The sequence below is a fragment of the Rhineura floridana genome, chromosome 10, assembly GCF_030035675.1.
Source record: "Rhineura floridana isolate rRhiFlo1 chromosome 10, rRhiFlo1.hap2, whole genome shotgun sequence".
NCBI classification, from domain to species: Eukaryota; Metazoa; Chordata; class Lepidosauria; order Squamata; family Rhineuridae; genus Rhineura; species Rhineura floridana.
In genome coordinates, this window is record NC_084489.1 from 47,740,043 (window position 1) to 47,758,203 (window position 18,161).

The following is an 18,161-nucleotide window of genomic DNA, read 5'->3' on the forward strand; positions in this document are numbered from 1 at the left end:
CCTTTTAAAGACAAGGCTTTAGTTAAAGATGGGGGGAAAGGATGGGAGGGTAAAATGGGTTGGGACAAAGCACTCATAAGTCTGATCTCTAAGAAGGATAAGAAATTGGTAGTGTATTCTGAAAAGGTATCCCTGTTGTCTTGGTGTGACATTTATTTTTAGGTCTTGTTTTCTTCTGGAGCTTTCATCCGAGCCGACGTGAGCGAATGGGGAATGAGTCTAACTCTCAGAGCCCCCAGTTCAGATTATAAACACACACTGGGACTTTGTGGAACATTTGATGGCATTGCGGAGAATGATTACCATGATGTGGATGGAACTGAAATCACTGGAGGAACTGATGCCTATATCTCTTTTATTAATGAATGGAGGTAAACTTACTGAAAAGGGCAGTGTTGAATTTGGATGTGACAGACATATTTATTTTCTTACATTTATAGCCTGCCTTTCATCTGTCATGAAACCCAAGGTGGCGTACATGTGGTTCCCAGGTGGCTTCCTATCCAGTATTGTAATGGCCAGGGTCCTTCATGTTAGCCACAGCCACACACCCTGCTCCCTTTTTGCTGCTGGCTTGAGAATTAGATTCTTATTAATGCCTTCCCCCACAACAATAGACATTCCTAGAGGCCAATGAGCATGAAAGGGGAAAGTGTCTTCTCAGTGGCCCACTCACCTCCTTTCACTCTGATTGGCTCCATTCAGCAAGAAAGGACAAGGAAGCATGTTAGAAGACTCTTTTAGGTGGCCAACACACTCTTTCATGCTGATTGGCTTGTTGCATGCTGAAGACATCAGGACCCTGCTCCCAAAAATATAAGGGGTCTAAGACCTCTCATGACCAAGGATGACTACACCCTTGCTCCATCTAGGCATTAATCAGGCCCAGACCCGCTTAGCTTTAGCAAAGTTGTGGCTTTGTATGCCTTCAGACCATATGTTCAGTTTCACCATTTTCACCAGTGAAGTTTGCTGGGTGATTTTGAACAAGTTGTGAGTAACAATCTGTCTAACAGGGATCTTTTGGAGAAAAATATATAATAAGAATTATAAAACAGTTGCAAGTGCTACGGAAATCATAATGTACATTCTTAGTTTAATATCTTTTTTTTTTTTTTTTTTTACAATAATTTTTATTCAAATTTTCATAAAACATAGAAAACAAAATCATAAAACATTCAAAGACAAAAAACAAAACAAAACAAAAATGATTAAACAATAAAATAAAATAAAATAAAATGTTGACTTCCCATTTGTCACATATCAAATCAGTTATAGGTCTACAATATATAACAATCCTGTCTCTTAAATCATATTATAAAATCACTTTCCTCCAGTAGTTATCTTAATTAATCATCAAATCTCATAAACATTACTTTATTCTTTCCACAAAAAGTCAAAGAGAGGTTTCAATTCTTTAAGAAATATATCTATCAATTTTTCTCCAAATAAACATGTCAATTAATCCATCTCGTTAATAATTATAATAATCTTATTGTCATAACCATAGTCCAAATGAACATTTCGATTAATCCATCTCATCAGAATCTGTTAGGTCCAATAATTTCAATAGCCATTATTCCATTATCCCTATTAGTTCCATCTTCCATCTTCAATAGTCCTGTTAAGTCCAGTAATTTCAGTGTCCAATCTTCCATTATCAGTATTCCATAATAATCTTGCTGTTGTAGCCATAGTCATATAATAAGAGTCTGATGGGAATTTCCTCTATCCCAAATATTTTCTTGCCATCCATTCTGAATAAGTTGCTGAAATACTGTTGTAAAGTCATATCTGTGTTCTTCTTTTTTACAAAATGCACTGGCTCATCTCTTAAGAGTTTTTCCATTGTCACATGGCTGCAGTTAATTCCATAGATTTTCTCTATATCAAGCTCCATCACATCATTCCAGTCCAGAAGATTATCCAAGCCATTGATAACTTTATCTCTAATATCTTCATTAATTTCTTCAGAGATAACGTTAAATTCCAAACAATAGATTTTATTTCTAAAATCCATAAACTCCAGATCTTTTTCCAATTCCACATTTGTTCCAATCTCCAGGGCTTGTATCTTCCCTTTATTTTTTCTTTTCTCATCTCTGATCTCATTCTCCTCTCTCACAGGGTCCCCTATTTCTTTAAGCTCCTGCGTCATTTTGCTCAGTTCAATTTTCAGCTCCTTACTACCCTGTTGCAGGGTTTGTTTCGTTATCTCAATCTCATCCATTATTTTCTGAAACATAATTACTTCCAGATTCTCAGCCACTTTCTTGATTGCCATTTTTAAAACCACGAAAACAAAGCAAAACAAAAATAAAGAAGAACCACTTCTTATTTCAGCAACAATTGGGTTAATATTCCAGGCTTGATGACATCACAGTATAAACAGAGCAACCTGCCTTATCTCTCTTGTGCAAGAATGCAAAACAAATTTAGTTCCCAGCATCAAAACAGTTAGTGGCGTCGTGAAGAAGCAGATTCGTCAAAATAAAATAGACCAAAAAGAGAATAGTCCCAGACAATATAATATTCCTCGGAATAGAAATCAGGAATAGAAATCCCTCTTCTGTTTATTATCTTTAGAATGCACTTCCAGGACAGCTTTTTGCGACAGAAACAGAGATAAGCTGTTAATTTCGTGAATAACAGAGAAGAGCTATATCTCACCCAGAAGTTGTCCAAAGCCGATCAATCTGACAAATCTCCTTTTGCTGCAACAATTTAAACCAAGTAAAAAAAATAATAGAAAGAAGGGTGCTTGCCTGTTAGTCCGTTCTCTCTTTCAAGAAAAGATAAACGTATCGCTTAAGCAGATAGAGCTTGCTGGAAAGTCCGTCCGGCATTGTTGGCTGGACCTTATCTCATAAATTAATGAAATCCAGTCCTCCCAACAAAAACAGGCTTTGAGGTTGATCTCTACGTTTCTCCCTGCCCGGGAGAAATTTCATCAGTCAAAAAAAAAAAAAATGTTCTGACTGATTTATATCTGAATAAGCTTCTTTTGAGGCGGGAGCCCGTCCCAAAAGCAGGCACAAGCAAAGTCACCCTTCCCGGAAGTCCATTCTTAGTTTAATATCAAAATGAATTCTTCTATGGAAGCAGTTTGGTTTAGCTATTTCAGAAGAACCTAAGGGGAGCCTGCTGGATCTAGTTCAGCGTCCTGTTCTCAGAGTGGCCAATCAGACAGGCCCAGTGCCAGCAGGCAGCCAGGTTGGGCACTGGCCGAGGGTCCCTGTGGCTGAGAGGAGCCCCTGCTGCTAGGGCTGGATGAGAGCCACCCTCCCAGACAGAACCCCCAAATTGCCGGCATGAGCTGGCCACACCACTTCCTGCACTGCTGTGTCATTGCATCAGTGTTCTGCACACGCATGCTTGCCATCACCCAAGATTCAACACATCCCTGCCACCTTGGGTGATGGCAGGTATGTACTAACACTTTGATGCAACTAGACCTTTTAAGCCGGTGGTGGTGCCCGCTGCAGTCTGATGCCAGTCCTGCAACCAGATGCCTATGGGAAGCCCACAAGCAGGACTTGAGCACAACAGCACTCTCCCTGCCTATGATTCCCAGCAGCTTGTATTCAGAGGTATAGTGCTTCTGACAATGGAGGTAGAACAGAGCCATCATAGATAGTTCCATTAATAGCCTTATTCTTCATGAATTTGTCTAATCCTCTTTTAAAGCCATCCAAGTTGGTGGCCATCACTGCCTCTTGTGGGAGGAAATTCCATAGATTAACAGTGCTGTATGAAGAAGTACTTTCTTTTGTCTGTCCTGAATCCTCCAACATTCAGCTCCGTTGAATGTCCACGAGTTCTAAATGGGAGAAAAGTTTTTCCCCTCTCCTCTTTTTCCATACCATGCATAATTTTATACTCCTCTATCATGTCACCTGTTGCTTGCCTTTTATTTAAACTAAGAAGCCCCAGATTTTAAAATATCATTGTACAAAAATATCCTGACTTCTTTTCACTGTAAGTTAATTACCGGTATAATAACAACAGGAAGGGGATGTAACATCCAAATCCTCAATAAAATTAAAGTGCAATAAACGATAAACTGCACAAACTCATACAACCTTTCAATTTTCCATTTAATTAATTTCTCTTATCATTCTGAATGTGTGCTGTTTCACAGCTTAAGATCTCTGATCTTTTATCTCCAAAATGAGACAGTGTAGGCTTTTTATGGTCCGGGGTGATGGTGTCACTATCATTTATATATACACACAGAGACACACAACACCATCTATATTATATAACTCGTGCTGGTCATTGACTAACAATAAAGATAAATAAATATATAATACAATATTTCAAAAGACAGACTATGGTTCAGAGAACTGTATATTGAGTGCTATGCCCAGACTTGGACAACACACTTTGAAAAGTATTTATTTATTAGATTTATATCCCGCTCTTCCCCCCAGTAGGAGCCAAGTATTTAGACAAATTAGGACGGGTGCGGAGGAGGGCAACAGAGGTGGTCAGCAGTATAGAAAGCAAGTCCTAAGAGGAAAGGCTGAAGGACCTGCCTGGCCTGAAGAAGCAAAAGCGGAGAGGGGGACATAATAGCGTTCTTCAAAGACCTAAAGGGCTGTCACATAGAAAAAAGCAAGTGCTGGTTCTCTGCTGCCCCAGAGGGCAAAACTGATCCGTCAGCTTTAGTTCTCTCAGTTTCTCATTTTTCTAATCTTAAATTCAGTTCTCCACATATCTGCAGCAATTTGCAGATTTCTTTTTAAAAAGTCATGAAAATCTTCAGCATTTTCTTCAGTAAATACATTTTGTATGCAGTACATAGTTTGCAAGCAATGTTTCCTAATGTGATGCATTTTATGTTGTTTTCACCAATATATTCATTTTCTGTACACTTTTCCATAAGATTTGCATTTTTGTAAACATTGCTTGGTTGGAGAACTGCATCTCAAAATTCAGATAAGTGTGAATTTTGAAGAATGGCTGTGTTTCAGTTTTCATGTTGTTTCAGAAAGTGTGAATTTAATCGATTTGACCTTAAGCGTGAACTGAATCGAATCTCTCCCCCATCCCTAGTTACAGAAGGATACATTTTGGCTGAACATTAGGAGAAGCTTCTTGATGGTGAGACTGGTACAACAATTGAGCCAATTACCTAGAGGGCTGGTGGGATCTCCTTGCTGGAGCAGAGGCTGGAGAGCCACCTGCTGGGGGTCCTCTGCCTCTGGATTTCCTGCATCTAGCAGGGGATTGGACTAGATGGTTTCCAAAAGTCTCCCGCTGCCTATATGGAAGGAAAGCCATTGTGCAATGGAATGTTGGAAAGACCTGGGTTCCTATCCCCACTTGGCCATGAAACTCCTGAAATTAGCTTCAGCCAGTCACAATCGCAGGCTTACCTACCTAATAGGATAAAATAAGCCATGCCTGTGTATACCACCCTGAAGCACCTGCAGGAAGGGAGGGATGCAAATATAATACATTTTTAAAAGCCATGCACTTTGGTATTTAGGGGGGCAACAGGAACTGTTATGGTAAAGAGATGTCGCCCTTTGGTATTAAAAGGGATGTCTAGAAGTGGGGAGATTGCTGCAGCAGCAAGTATTGCAAAGCTCCAGTGACACGAGCGGTTCTCCCACTTCCCCCTCCATGTGTGCATATTGCTTCTTTGGATGGTGGCCATCTTGTTTTTCTTTCACAGGGTTCCACCAGGAGAGAGCCTCTTTGATAAAACACTGGATCCGTCAACTCCAGCCAAAGAAATGCTTTTCTGCAATTGCAGTGCTGGGGGCGTGGGAGCAGATCAGCCGAGGAATAAACTGAATTCTGTTTCTGAGGCTGAATTAGCTTGGCCTTGCAGAAGAAGCCAACACAATAGTTGGCTTCCTTCTCTGATCCCTGGGCTGGATGTCACTGCTGAGTACATTAGTTCAGTTGATCATATCAGAGGCTTGAGGAAACGTGCTTCTGTGCTCGAAGAGGTTTCTTCTGCTCTTCCCTCCAGAGAGGGACACTCTCTGAATCAAAGAGCTCTTCAATCAGCATCCCCGGAACATACAGCTGTCTTTCCAAACACAAAGGCAGGCTTTGCAACAGATGAACAAGCTGTTGGGAGCCCGGTTGCTGACCGCTACACTGACATGTTGGGCAGTCAGCAGCACCCCAGAAGACATTCTGCCCAAAAGCATCCAAAGCGCCAGCATTACTATGAGTACCTTTCTGTATTTCCATCCCAGAGCCTAAGCCAAACAGATCTGGATGGGTTTAGTTATTTCTTCCCAGAAGATCACATGGCTGACCCATTCCAAGAGCCTGTGTCCTCATGGCCCACACCTTCTGGCCTCACCGAGTCCGACGCGTTGGATCTTTGTCAGGAGACAGTTGCCAATTCCAGCATTGGGAGAGCTTGTAAGGCTCTCCTTGGCCAATGGGTGGAGGATGTAGTACACCTCTGTGTCAAGGATCTACAACTGAAGGACGATCTCATCTGGGCAAAGGCAGGTTTGGCCGTGCTAGAAAACGAATGTGAAAAGAGAGTTTTGGAAGAAGTTAATTACCACAAGGAAGAAAACAAGAAATTAGTTGAGGACATGCTCTCAGCGCTGAAGTGCCCCAGCCGCTGCAGCGGAAGAGGTCATTGCGTTGAGTGGGGCTGTGCTTGTTTTCAAGGCTTCAGTTCGTACGACTGCAGCATGTCATCCGGTGAGTCGAGCTACAGTTATTAGCATCTTCTCTCTGCTCTGCAGTGGGCCTTCTTATTATCCAACACCTCAGTTCCAATCGAAAACAGTCAGTTTTGCAATCTGTTCTGCATTCATTCTGTCTCCTCAAGGTAAGTCATATATAATCAGCTCCAGTCATGCCAGGTTTAACCACTGCTCACCAGGACCACATTCACAGCATAAGTTTATTCCACTTTAAACAGTCATGGTTTCCCCCAAAGAATTCTGGGAACTGTAATTGGTGAAAGGTGCTGAGAGTTGTTAGGAGACCCCTATTACCCTCATAGAGTTACAGTTCTCAGAGTTCTCTGGGAAGAGGGACTGACTGTTAAACCACTATGACAGTTGTAGCTGTGTAACAAGAAGTCTTCTAACAACTGTCAGCACCCTTTGCAAACTACGCTTTTTAGGATTTGGGGGGAGAAGCTAAGAATGTTTAAAATGGAATAACAGTGGAATAAATGTCTGGTGTGAATGTGGCCCAGATCTCTAGTCTCAGTTACTAGCCCAGGAAAATAGTATCACTTCACATGCCACTCTCCATATGGAATGCAACCAGAAGCCTCCATTCTGTATTTCTGAATACCTTAAAGCAGCCTTTCCCACCTTTAGGGTCCCCAGATGTTGCTGGACTACAGATCCCATAATTCCTGACCATTGGCCAAAATCTCTCTCCCTGTGCACTGCGATGTCTGTATCTTTGTTCTTTATTTTTCATAAGAATTTTGCTACAACAGGTTGTGGATCGTAAGCAGTAGTTTTTAATTTTAATTTGCTTTTCTTTATGTATTTACTGGTGGGTGGGCAGGCCAGTAAGAATTTTGCTAGGCCAGTAACTTGTGGAAATGCATTTGCAAGGCTGTATTCATTCTGGTTGTTTTTTTTTAGTTTTAACCATTTTTGTCTCAATCGAAATGTCAGGGTGTATACGTGGTAGAGAAGCTTCCATGTGCAAGTCATATAAATGAAAAAAATGGACACCCAGTAATAATTCCTTTCAAAAATATCCTGCTCTGTTGTAGCAATTACAATGCATTGTGCTAGATGCTGTATAGTTTTGTAATTGTATATGTATTTTATTGTATTACAATTTGCATTCCATAGCAATCAAACGGTCTGAAAATACACTATAAGAAATAAAAGAAGCAATACTAATACAATTAATATGAATATTTAATGCAGACATGCCGTGGACCACCTCAATGAAGCTCGTGAACCACTGGTGGTTCATGGACCACAGTTTGGGAACCCCTGTCTTAGGGAACACTTGACTCTTGCAAGAAAACAAAATAGCTTTTCTTCAGAATTTCAGAAAGGACCTTATAACAAGTCAGATCATTGATCTGTCTAGTGTGACATTGTTTGCACTGACTGATAGCACCTCTTCAGGGTTTCAGACAGGAGCCCTGCCTGGAGATGCCAGGGATTGCACCTGGGACCTTTTACATGGGAAACATGTTGCAGCCTTTCCCTAACTTGTTTTCATTACTCAGATTAACCCCACTTTAGGATCTCCTAATACTGGTTTTACCACGCCAAGAAGAAATGAGTCCCAGTGTCATAAAACAACTTGCATGATGTAATAGAGTCACCTACAGAGCTATGATGAAGCCCAGCACAGCCTGGTGGTAGTTTCAAATTTGCCAGACCCTCTGACGAATTCAGATACATCCCATGTCTGCATCATACAACCAGACAATAATGATGGTATGACATGATTGTCTGAAGACTCCGTTAGATCAGTCACAGGGTGCTTTGAAAGAAATGAAAACTATGCAAGGAGATTACTAAATGAAAATTAGGCAAGGTAACTTAGAAGTTCTCACAAACAATGTATTATGGAGAGATAAGCTTGTTTCTGGGCTGTACAACTTCATATTGCAGGGGGAGGCTCATGTGATTTTATGCTCCCTGTAGCAAAGAATGCTCTGCACATACAATACAATAGTATCTTCATCAGAGCTTCATTCATCACAATAGCTTCTTCATCAGAGAGAAGCATTCTAATTGAGAGCACTTATCTCTGACATCCAGTTTTCTAAGAGCAGAGAATATTTCTGTATGGAACGGTATCCGTTTATGAGCCTCACCACCATCACCACTACCAGACACCTCCTTCAGTCTGAAATTTTCAAGTCCAAAAGCAGGTTTACCTTCTCGGCCACTGTCTGTGAAACCTAGGCACTTTAGCAGAATATAGTATGAGGAATGTTCTCTAGAGAATTTGACAGAGAAACTGTCAGTGAAAAATACATTGAAATTAGTTTGATTCTTTGCCCAGATATTATGTCTGCATTACGCTGTTTTCCCCTTATTTATCTCATAGGTATTTGTTGACAACCACAAAAGCCTTTTTATGCTGTTGGCATGAAGGGTCCATTTATTGACTCAGCATTCCACTTTCTTATTTTTATTTCAAAGATCAGGTTCCAGAAATCATAGAGCTGGATAACGGAGGATTATGTGATGTCCAGCAATATGACTGCACAACTGTAAGAGCTTTTGGCTATGGATTCATGGCATCGCCAGACCTCAGATGTGAAATTAACAAGTTGCAGGTAAATTATTTTACACAATAAAACTAACATTCATAAAGATTCAATGTTCAAGTTTTCAGAACACAAAGGTCCTCTAAGCCAGGCTGCATCCATATTCTCCTCATGCGGATCCCTCACTTGTTCTTGACTGAGGAAATTACAGGTCGTAGAGCCTGCTAAATGAAAAGATGTAAAAAAATCTAGTTCAGTATGTTTTCTTGTCTTGTCTGTACCTTTTGGCCATGTGCAAAGATGACAGACTGGAAAGTCCCATACAGAGAAGAGGTGAGTTGCAACTGCTTAGTTCTGCATTAGCAGTTAGATATCAAGACTGCAAGTAAAATTTACAGGAGGATTTTTGTTGGGAAGAAAGCAATTACTCAGGTTGGAGCTTATCCAAGACCTTTGGCAAGTATCAGAAGCCTATTCTAGCAAACTAGCACTTGGCTTCTGAATTTAAACAAGAGAAAGAATACAACTTGTTTTTTAATCCCTTATGCATAAGAAATTCCATTTTCACGTCAATCCAATAGGAAACATTTTCTTTTTCCAGTGAATCTTTTTGCTCGGCTAGTTCCAGCCTATGCTGAGGTTATTTTGGCAGGCTATGGATTTTCCTTACACACAACATGGATCCTCTCATCTGCAAGTCAGTTTGAAATGAGAAAGCCAACAACACATTTACACCCCATTAAGTTAAGCGAACTCTGATCAAACTCCTAGTGAGACAGTTATTGGGAGTTCACTTATCACAGTTTGAACTGTCAGGCTCCTCACTCATTGCAAGATAATATTGATGTAACACTTTCAGCAGCAAAACTCTTTGTCCCAAACTCTCCTGCCCCCCCCCAAAATAAGTTTGTGTAGTCTACGCTATCTTTTTAATGAGCAGACAAAAATTGTGGTCACCATGTGAGTCTGTGAGATTTGAATAATGACTACTTTTTATATTTTGCAAAGGAAGAACAGCCGTTGCTTCTCTCTGTAGTAGCCTCTGGCACAACCTGATACCTTTTTGCTCGCTGACAGCACAATCTGACCTAATTAGAGCTGCAATCCTACGCTCATTCTAGGACCAAGCCCCATTGGACACAGTGGAACCTGTTTCCAAGCATGTATGCATGGAATTGTGTTGCACAGCTGCATAATACCTCCTCCACTCCATCTTACAAAATGCAGGCTGTTTTCAGTATGCCCCCCAGCATTACCCCTATTTCTCTCTCCCTTCTAACCCACCCACTGCTTTTTTGTTTGTGTGTTTTTGCTTAACGTTCAGCTTGAAGAATAGTTCTGGGGAACTTGAAAACTTGGTCATTACTTTGTGAGTTTTTAGTTGGCCCACACAAAAGGTAGAAACACACTTGTGAGTTTGCTGGCTTCAGTGCACCTCCACCTCCATTTTCTGAACGTGGAGACACATAACACCAGGAAAACTCTGCCCCCTTTTACTCCAAGGCGTTTTATCTTGAAGTCAGCTTCACATAGACTTCATAACTGGTTGGCCATCAACCCCATTGCCACTCCCAGGTGTGTCCAATGTAAATGCTTTGCTGTAGGCTCAGGCAGACACAATGATTGGCCCAACGCTTCTCTGTGGGTGGTCCTCATCAGCAGTGGGAAAGGAGATGTGTCCAGACATAAGCAGAGTTGTCTCAAAATGCAGCTGGAGAAAACAGCCAGGCTGCTTTTGAAGTAACTGGTGTGTCTGCAGCCAAAGGTATTTAAGTTGATCTAAAGAAAGTAGAGAGGATTGAGATCCTCCTGAGAAAGCAAGCAGAAGCACTTTTACTCTAAATAGCCCATGAACATGCCGTCCATTGTGTTTATGTGTTTGTTTGTTTGTTTGTTTATTTATTTATTATTTGATTTATATCCTGCCTACCTCCCAGCAGGAGCCCAGGGCAGCAAACAAAAGCACTAAAAACACTTTAAAACATCATAAAAACAGACCTTAAAATACAGTAGGGCCCTGCTTACCAGCGCTCCGCTTAACGGTGTTCTGCTAATGCGGCGGCTTCCCTCCCCTCTTTTAAAGCCGCTTTTGCGGCATTTTGTGGCATTTTTGTGGCATTTTCGCGCAACGCACCCCATTAAAGTCAATGGGGTTCCGCTTTACGGCGATTTCCACTTTACGGTGGGGGTCCGGAACAGCATGCGCCGTAAAAGCGGGGTCCTACTGTACCTTAAAACAAAACAACTTTAAAAACATTCTTTAAAAAAGCTTTAAAAACATCTTAAATAAAAAGGGTTTAAAAAACATATTGTTAAGAAAAAAGGTTTTAAAAAAACATATTAAAAGCAATTCCAACACAGACGCAGACTGGGATAGGTCTTAACTTAAAAGGCTTGTTGAAAGAAGAAAGTCTTCAATAGGTGCCGAAAAGATAACAGAATTGGCGCCTGCCTAATATTTAAGTGTGTTAATAAAGAGTTGATTGACAATATCAAAAGTGGCCCATGAGAACCTCGTCATCTGTGGATGAAATTGGATGCTTTGGCATTGTAAATGAGAATCATTTCAGAGTATGCTACAAAAAAAAATGTCAGGCATACCTCCTTCGCCCCATCTGCACCATACATTTAAAGCAGTATCATACCACTTTAAACAGTCATGGCTTGCTCTAAAGCATCCTGGGAACTGTAGTTTGTTAAGGATGGTGAGAGTTGTTAAGAGATCCATATTTCCCCCACAGAGTTCCCAGAGTTCCATGGAAAGAAGGACTGATTGTTAAACCACTCTGGAAATTGTAGCTCTGAGTGGAATAGGGGTTTCCTAAGAAACTACAGTCCCCAGGATTCTCCGCAGGAAGCTGCGACAAAGTGGTTTGATACTGCTTTAAATGTATAGAGCAGATGGGGCACTTCTCTATAACGAGATGTAACATCCTGGATATTTGTGGTTTAAGCCTTTTCTTTCTTGCACTGGTTTTCCAATCCAAATTGCATGCACACACAAGCTGGCATCTACATTTATGCTTCAGCCTGGAAAGCAAATCACAGCTGAAACTGGCCCTCATCCAGTGTCATAACCCAGCTCTAAATCAGTGCCTTCATGACTGCATGTACTCTTTATTTTTTAAAAAAAGAAGGAGATCCAATCATGGATCTTTTTCTGACTTGGCTATATGGCTTTGACTTGATAATGCATTGATCCTGCAAAAACCCCATTTATAGAATCATAGAATCGTAGAGTTGGAAGAGGCCTATAAGGCCATAGGGTCCAACTCAACTCCCTGCTAAATGCAGGAATTCAAATTAAAGCATACCTGTCAGGTGGCTGTCCAGCTGCCTCTTGAATGCCTCTAGTGTTGGAGAGCCCACCACCTCCCTAGGCAATTGGTTCCAGTATCGTACCGCTCTAACAATTGGGAGGTTTTTCCTAATGTTCAGTTGAAATCTGGCTTTCTGCAGCTTGAGCCTATTATTCTGTTTCCTAAGCTCTGGGATGATCGAGAAGAGATCCTGGCCCTCCTCTGTGTGGCAGCCTTTCAAGTTGCTAAATCAGGGCAAAAAAACTAAAAGTTCTTTAAATATCATACTGTGTTGTCTTCATAGTTTCACTAAATCAGGCTTATTGGTCCTTTAATTCAGTACAGTGATAATAAATGGGTGCTTAGGGAATCTGTATTCATCCGTGCGGCCTTCCACAACACCAGAACCGTTGATTGCCAACTTCCCACTAAAGGATATCAAACGGATGCTTTGGATCTTGTGGATGACCAGCCCATTGCAAGGTGGCAAATTAAGGTAACTTGTAGAGATTTAGTTTATATAGTAATTGAGATTATTTATTTATTTTAACAAATTGTTCTCCCGCCGTTCCCAGAACTGAACCAAGGAAATGCCCCAGATATAAATATATGGCTTATAAAACCATTTGAAAGCATAGAAATGCACAGTATGAAAAAATGCACATTGTACCATGGGGGAAAATGTTTATAATAGGTCACTCCGAGGTCTGCCAATAGACTCTAATCTACCTTCTCCCCACACCCATTCTAAAATATGTAGGACCCAAGCCATTAAGGGCTAAGTTGCATGTTGTCAGTTGTAAAATGCTGCGACATCCTGTTTTGGATGCTTGTATATCTCAAAGAGCTATTTCTATATGTCTAAACAGATTTCTAATGATGGGTTCACTTATAGCAACCCTAAAACAGTGACTTTATTTGACGGAGCTTGTCAGATATGTGATCCACAGTCAAACGGATTATGCATGTTAAAGGCAAGTGTTTTTTTGTTATTTTTCATTTTGAATATTTACACCCTCATTGGTGCTAGAAGGTACATCTAGTAGAGCTGTCAGCTCATTGAAAAACCTTAACTTAATCATACAGTATATGTTTTAATGGTGTAATCAATTAATAAGTCAACTAAATCTGCAATACACACACAGCTTACCATGTTAATTTGTTATAGCAGTCAGCCTTGTGGCAATTTAAAGGCTGACCCATTTATTTATGGCACATATTTTCATGGGTAGAGTTCATTTCATCAGATACATAGAACTAACAGTGCAATCCTATATATGTCTACTTAAAAGTAAGCACCATTGAGTTCAATGAGACTTACTCCCAGCTAAGTGTGTAGGGGTGGCCAATGAGGAACCTCCAGATGTTGTTGGAGTATAACTTCCATTGGCCCCAGACAATGTGGCCAACAGCCAGAGATTGTGGAAACCTGAATTTACAGGATTCATAAGGTAAAAGCAGGCAATATATCTGTTACCTGTAATGCCTTACCTCTATTTTTGCTGCTTCTCAACTCCTGTGGCAACGTCAACTGGGTTCATTCTAGAAATAGCTCCTGATGCATTGGCTGTCCCAAAGAGGAAAAAGGCTCTATTTCAGGCCTTTCTCCTCCTGGGCATGCTCGGTTGCCAAGTAACCAGAGGGGGTGGAAATGTTAAATTAGAGGGAGTGGTCATTAGGAAACTGCATTATTGATCCTTCCCCTCCAGTGTGAATAGAAATCACTAGGTTTGCCGCTGGCATTGAGCCCTTACTGTGGATGGTGCAAACAAAACGGAGGTAAAAACAGCATCTTTAGTACAAAGTAATGCTGGGCCCTTTGCAAGTTGTGAACTCTCTGTGAATCATGCAAAAATTAGAGCAGGGGAGAGCACACAAGAGTAACTTGTGGGCTACTATTGTGACAGTTTATGGCACATAAATAAATATGTCTTGGAGTATGCAGGGAAAAAACATTCCAAAGTCTTAATAAATAATGTTGTTTCTTCAAAGGAGAAAACATGCAACATAGATGGACTTTGTTATGGTGAAGGGGACACAAATCCCACCAGCCCCTGCTTACTCTGCAGACCTGAAATATCAAAGTTAACTTGGTCAATTGCTGAAAGTAAGTTATAATTATTTATGAAGCTCACTGGTTCAAATACCTAAACCTAACAAATGATTCGTTTTTCAAAAGGTACACAACATGCACATTTTCCATCTGTAATGTAAATATAATGACTGGAAGACACATCTCCGGGGAGTTGAGGACATATAGTTGGAAGAAGGAATTGAAAAATCTGCCAGTTTTAGTTCTCATAGTTTCTAATTTTCCCAATCTTAAATTCAATTCTCCATATTTCTGCAGCAATTTATGGATTTTTTAAATAAAGTCTTTGTGAAAATTCTACAGAATTTTAGTGCAATTTTCTCCTAATAAACAGATTTTTGTAGGCAGTTTTGACTAACGTACTCATTTTTGCAAGCAATTTCTCATCATATAATGTATTTTTGTATGTTATTTTCACTCATATATTCATTTTAATGCACACTTTCCCTTAACATTGGTTGGCAAAAATGCATTGCAAAATTTGAATAAGTGCAAATTTTGAAGAATGGCTGTGCTTTAGTTCTCATACTGTTTCGGAAAGAGCAAATATGATAGATTCCGCTTGAAATGTGAACTGAATCTAATTTCTCACCCATCCCTGGTTGGGAGTGACTCAAGCGTTGCTCCGGGGACTACATCCCTACAGCGATAGGAAACCTTTGACCCTGCAGATGTTGTTGGACTACAACTCCCATCATCCTTTACTGTTGGCCATGCTGAATGGGCTAATGGGAGTTGGAGTCCAACAACATCTGAAGGAGCACGGGTTCCCCATCCCTGCCTGAGAGTTTGGAGCAGCACATATCCCCTTTACACTTCTTTATGAAAAAGGAGGAAAAATTTTGGATGAAATTACCATCTAGCAGTTGCTTACCTTGCATCAGTACATTTTGTTCCTAACTGCCAGCGCAAGGATGATGTGAGAGTTCATCATGGGTTTGTTATTTCCTGACAGGTTTGTGCCATTTTGCTCTGTAGTGGATGCACCTGGAACAAAAATGTTTATTGAGTGCCTAGAGCACTTTATGTACTTGACAGGGTTGTGTATATACATGGTACCATGTAAAAATGTAGTATTTATGGTCTCCATGGTGGAGGGCTTTTTCAATTGTGGCCCCCACCCTGTGGAACTCCCTCCCAAATTATCTCCGCCGTGCCCCTTCTGTGATGAGTTTCCGCTGGGCCTTGAAGACCTGGCTCTTCAGGCAGGCTTTTGGGGTGGGCTAGATTTTATCTTCATTGTTTTTAGATTTTCAATGTCTAGGTATTATATGCCTATGTTGTACGTCGCCCAGAGTGGCTGGACAGCCAGCCAGGTGGGCGACTAATAAATTCTATAAATAAATAAATAAATTTATTTACCCCCGAGCAGGAGAGTAAGGCATGATGGGCCAGTTTATATCTTCTCAACTCAAGTGAGCATTTAGGAATACAGGCAACGGTGGCTGGTCCGTTTGAGCAAGTGAGGCACTGCCCTACCAACCTCAGTCAGTCCCAGCCGGCCTTCTTACTTTAATCCAGTTCAAGGGGTAGCCCTGGCTGTCAGCTTTATCCTCCTTAGTCTCAGTGCTGCCATTGTAGAACTCAGCAGGGAGTTTTCATTGGCTCCGACTTCACCTAGTGTTTGGCTCTTTCCTTTCCACCCCACCAGTCTCAATGGGCACCAGCCACCACTGAATACAGGAATGGTCCATTTCTATATATAAAAATATAGGAAACTGCCTTATTTCAAGTCAGGTCCACCTAGCTCAGTATTGTCTACATTGACTGGCTGCAACTCTCCAGGATTGCAGGGAGGGGATATTCCCAGCCCTACCTGAAGATGCCAAGGATTGAACCTGGGACCTTCTGCATGCAAAGCAGATGCTCTACCACTGAGCTCCGACTCTTTCATATTTGTAGATACTAGTAGGAGAGACGAAAAACTGCCTGAACACCTAGCAGATCACACTGCATGGACAGTCCCATTGAATTCAGTAGGACTTACATCTGCATAGACAAGGTTATGATGGCAGCCTTAGCTATATAAATGTAGACCCCACTGAAATCTGTGGGGCACGTTAGTCATAAGTCTCACTGAAATCAGTAGGACTTAAATTCAGTTAACTTAGTCTGAATCCAACTCAGTCCCTCAAGACTCTGAAACATTCATCTGGTCATGACATGTACATCTTTAAGACCCGTTTGCACCCACTGACACCAGTGATTACACAAACGTTACTGAGTTTGATTCCTTTGCTAGAAAAATGTCTGCCGTTATGATGCATGAGGACCAATTGGGAGCAGGGGACCACTTAGTGCAGGAACTCACACCCCCAGTGAAATCCCTATGAGCAGATCCTGGGCTGCTTAAGGCCATTGTCATGGACTGGTTTTGCCTCTCACCCTAGCAGTATCCTTTAGTGCAGTCTTCCTCAACCTGGTACCCTCCAAGTGTGGCTGGACTCCAACTTCCATCAGCTTCAGCCAACATGACCAATGGTCAGGGATGATGGAAATTAATTAATTAATCAATTAATGTTAATACGTTTATATCCCAATAATAATGGGGTATCAACAGCAACACATATCCCACCTTTCCTCCAGGGTGTGATATAAACATGTTTCTTTCCCTCTCCATTTTATCATCACAACAACCCTGTGAGATAGATATGGCTGAGATACAGTGACTGGCCCATGGTCACCCAGTGAGCTTCATGATCAAGAAGGGATGTGAACCCTGGTCTTCCATGTCCCAGTCCAACAACATCTGGAGGGCACCACTGGGGAAAGCTGCCTTAGTGCACTGCTTAAGGAAAAGCAACTATATGGGATCAAGTAAAGCATTGGACTCGGGCACATTTGGAGTGAGCCTCTAACAGTGGCTACCTAGATGGGTGGGGAACAGATTGATACGTTTCTAGCAGCCATTTTTCATAATTTCTCACACGATGGCTCATTCATTTCTTTTACTCCAGACAATCAGCCTCCTGTACTTCAGAATGTGCAAAAAAGGCTGCAGACCTTTTTCGGAGAGGATTTTGTGTATCAGTTCACAGCAACAGATGCAGAAGGCTCTGCCGTTGCTTTCTTGTTGAATTCTGGCCCTCCGGGTGCCAGTCTTTCTTCCACTGGACTCCTGATATGGAAGGCAATGTCAAAAAAGACTCAGCAGTTTACCTTTTCTGTGACAGATGACTGCAGTGCCATAACCAAAGTTGTAATAGAGGTAATAACTTTTGTGGTCAAATACCCAACACTAATTGCTCTTATACAGCAATGATAAAAACTCCACTATAAATGGAATTTCTCATTCATTAGTAATTATAGCCTGCTGTTTATTGGGTATGTTTTTGTAGGTCAACATGAAGCCATGTGACTGCTTAAATGGTGGCTCCTGTGTGACAAATACCAATTTCCCTCCTGGAAGTGGGAAATATCTGTGCATTTGCTTGCCAGGATTTGAAGGTGACCTTTGTCAAGTGAACATTGATGACTGCACATCCAACCCTTGTGGCCTTGGCAGATGTTTTGATGGAATAAATAGCTTCCGCTGTGAATGTACACCTGGGCTTCAGGGTGAATTGTCACTTATTCT

The 18,161-nt window shown here is 41.2% G+C and overlaps 1 protein-coding gene across 1 annotated transcript in view; it reads left to right on the top strand.

Moving 5' to 3' along the window:
- The window catches only part of VWDE (von Willebrand factor D and EGF domains), a 77,625-nt gene that overhangs the window by 35,959 nt on the left and 23,505 nt on the right, over positions 1-18,161 (top strand). Inside the window, exons 11-18 of the mRNA XM_061586215.1 lie at positions 163-371; positions 5,684-6,684; positions 9,126-9,262; positions 12,833-12,988; positions 13,362-13,466; positions 14,485-14,599; positions 17,542-17,792; positions 17,923-18,031. Coding sequence (XP_061442199.1) covers positions 163-371; positions 5,684-6,684; positions 9,126-9,262; positions 12,833-12,988; positions 13,362-13,466; positions 14,485-14,599; positions 17,542-17,792; positions 17,923-18,031 — 2,083 coding nt within the window. The remainder of the gene's footprint in view (positions 1-162; positions 372-5,683; positions 6,685-9,125; positions 9,263-12,832; positions 12,989-13,361; positions 13,467-14,484; positions 14,600-17,541; positions 17,793-17,922; positions 18,032-18,161) is intronic.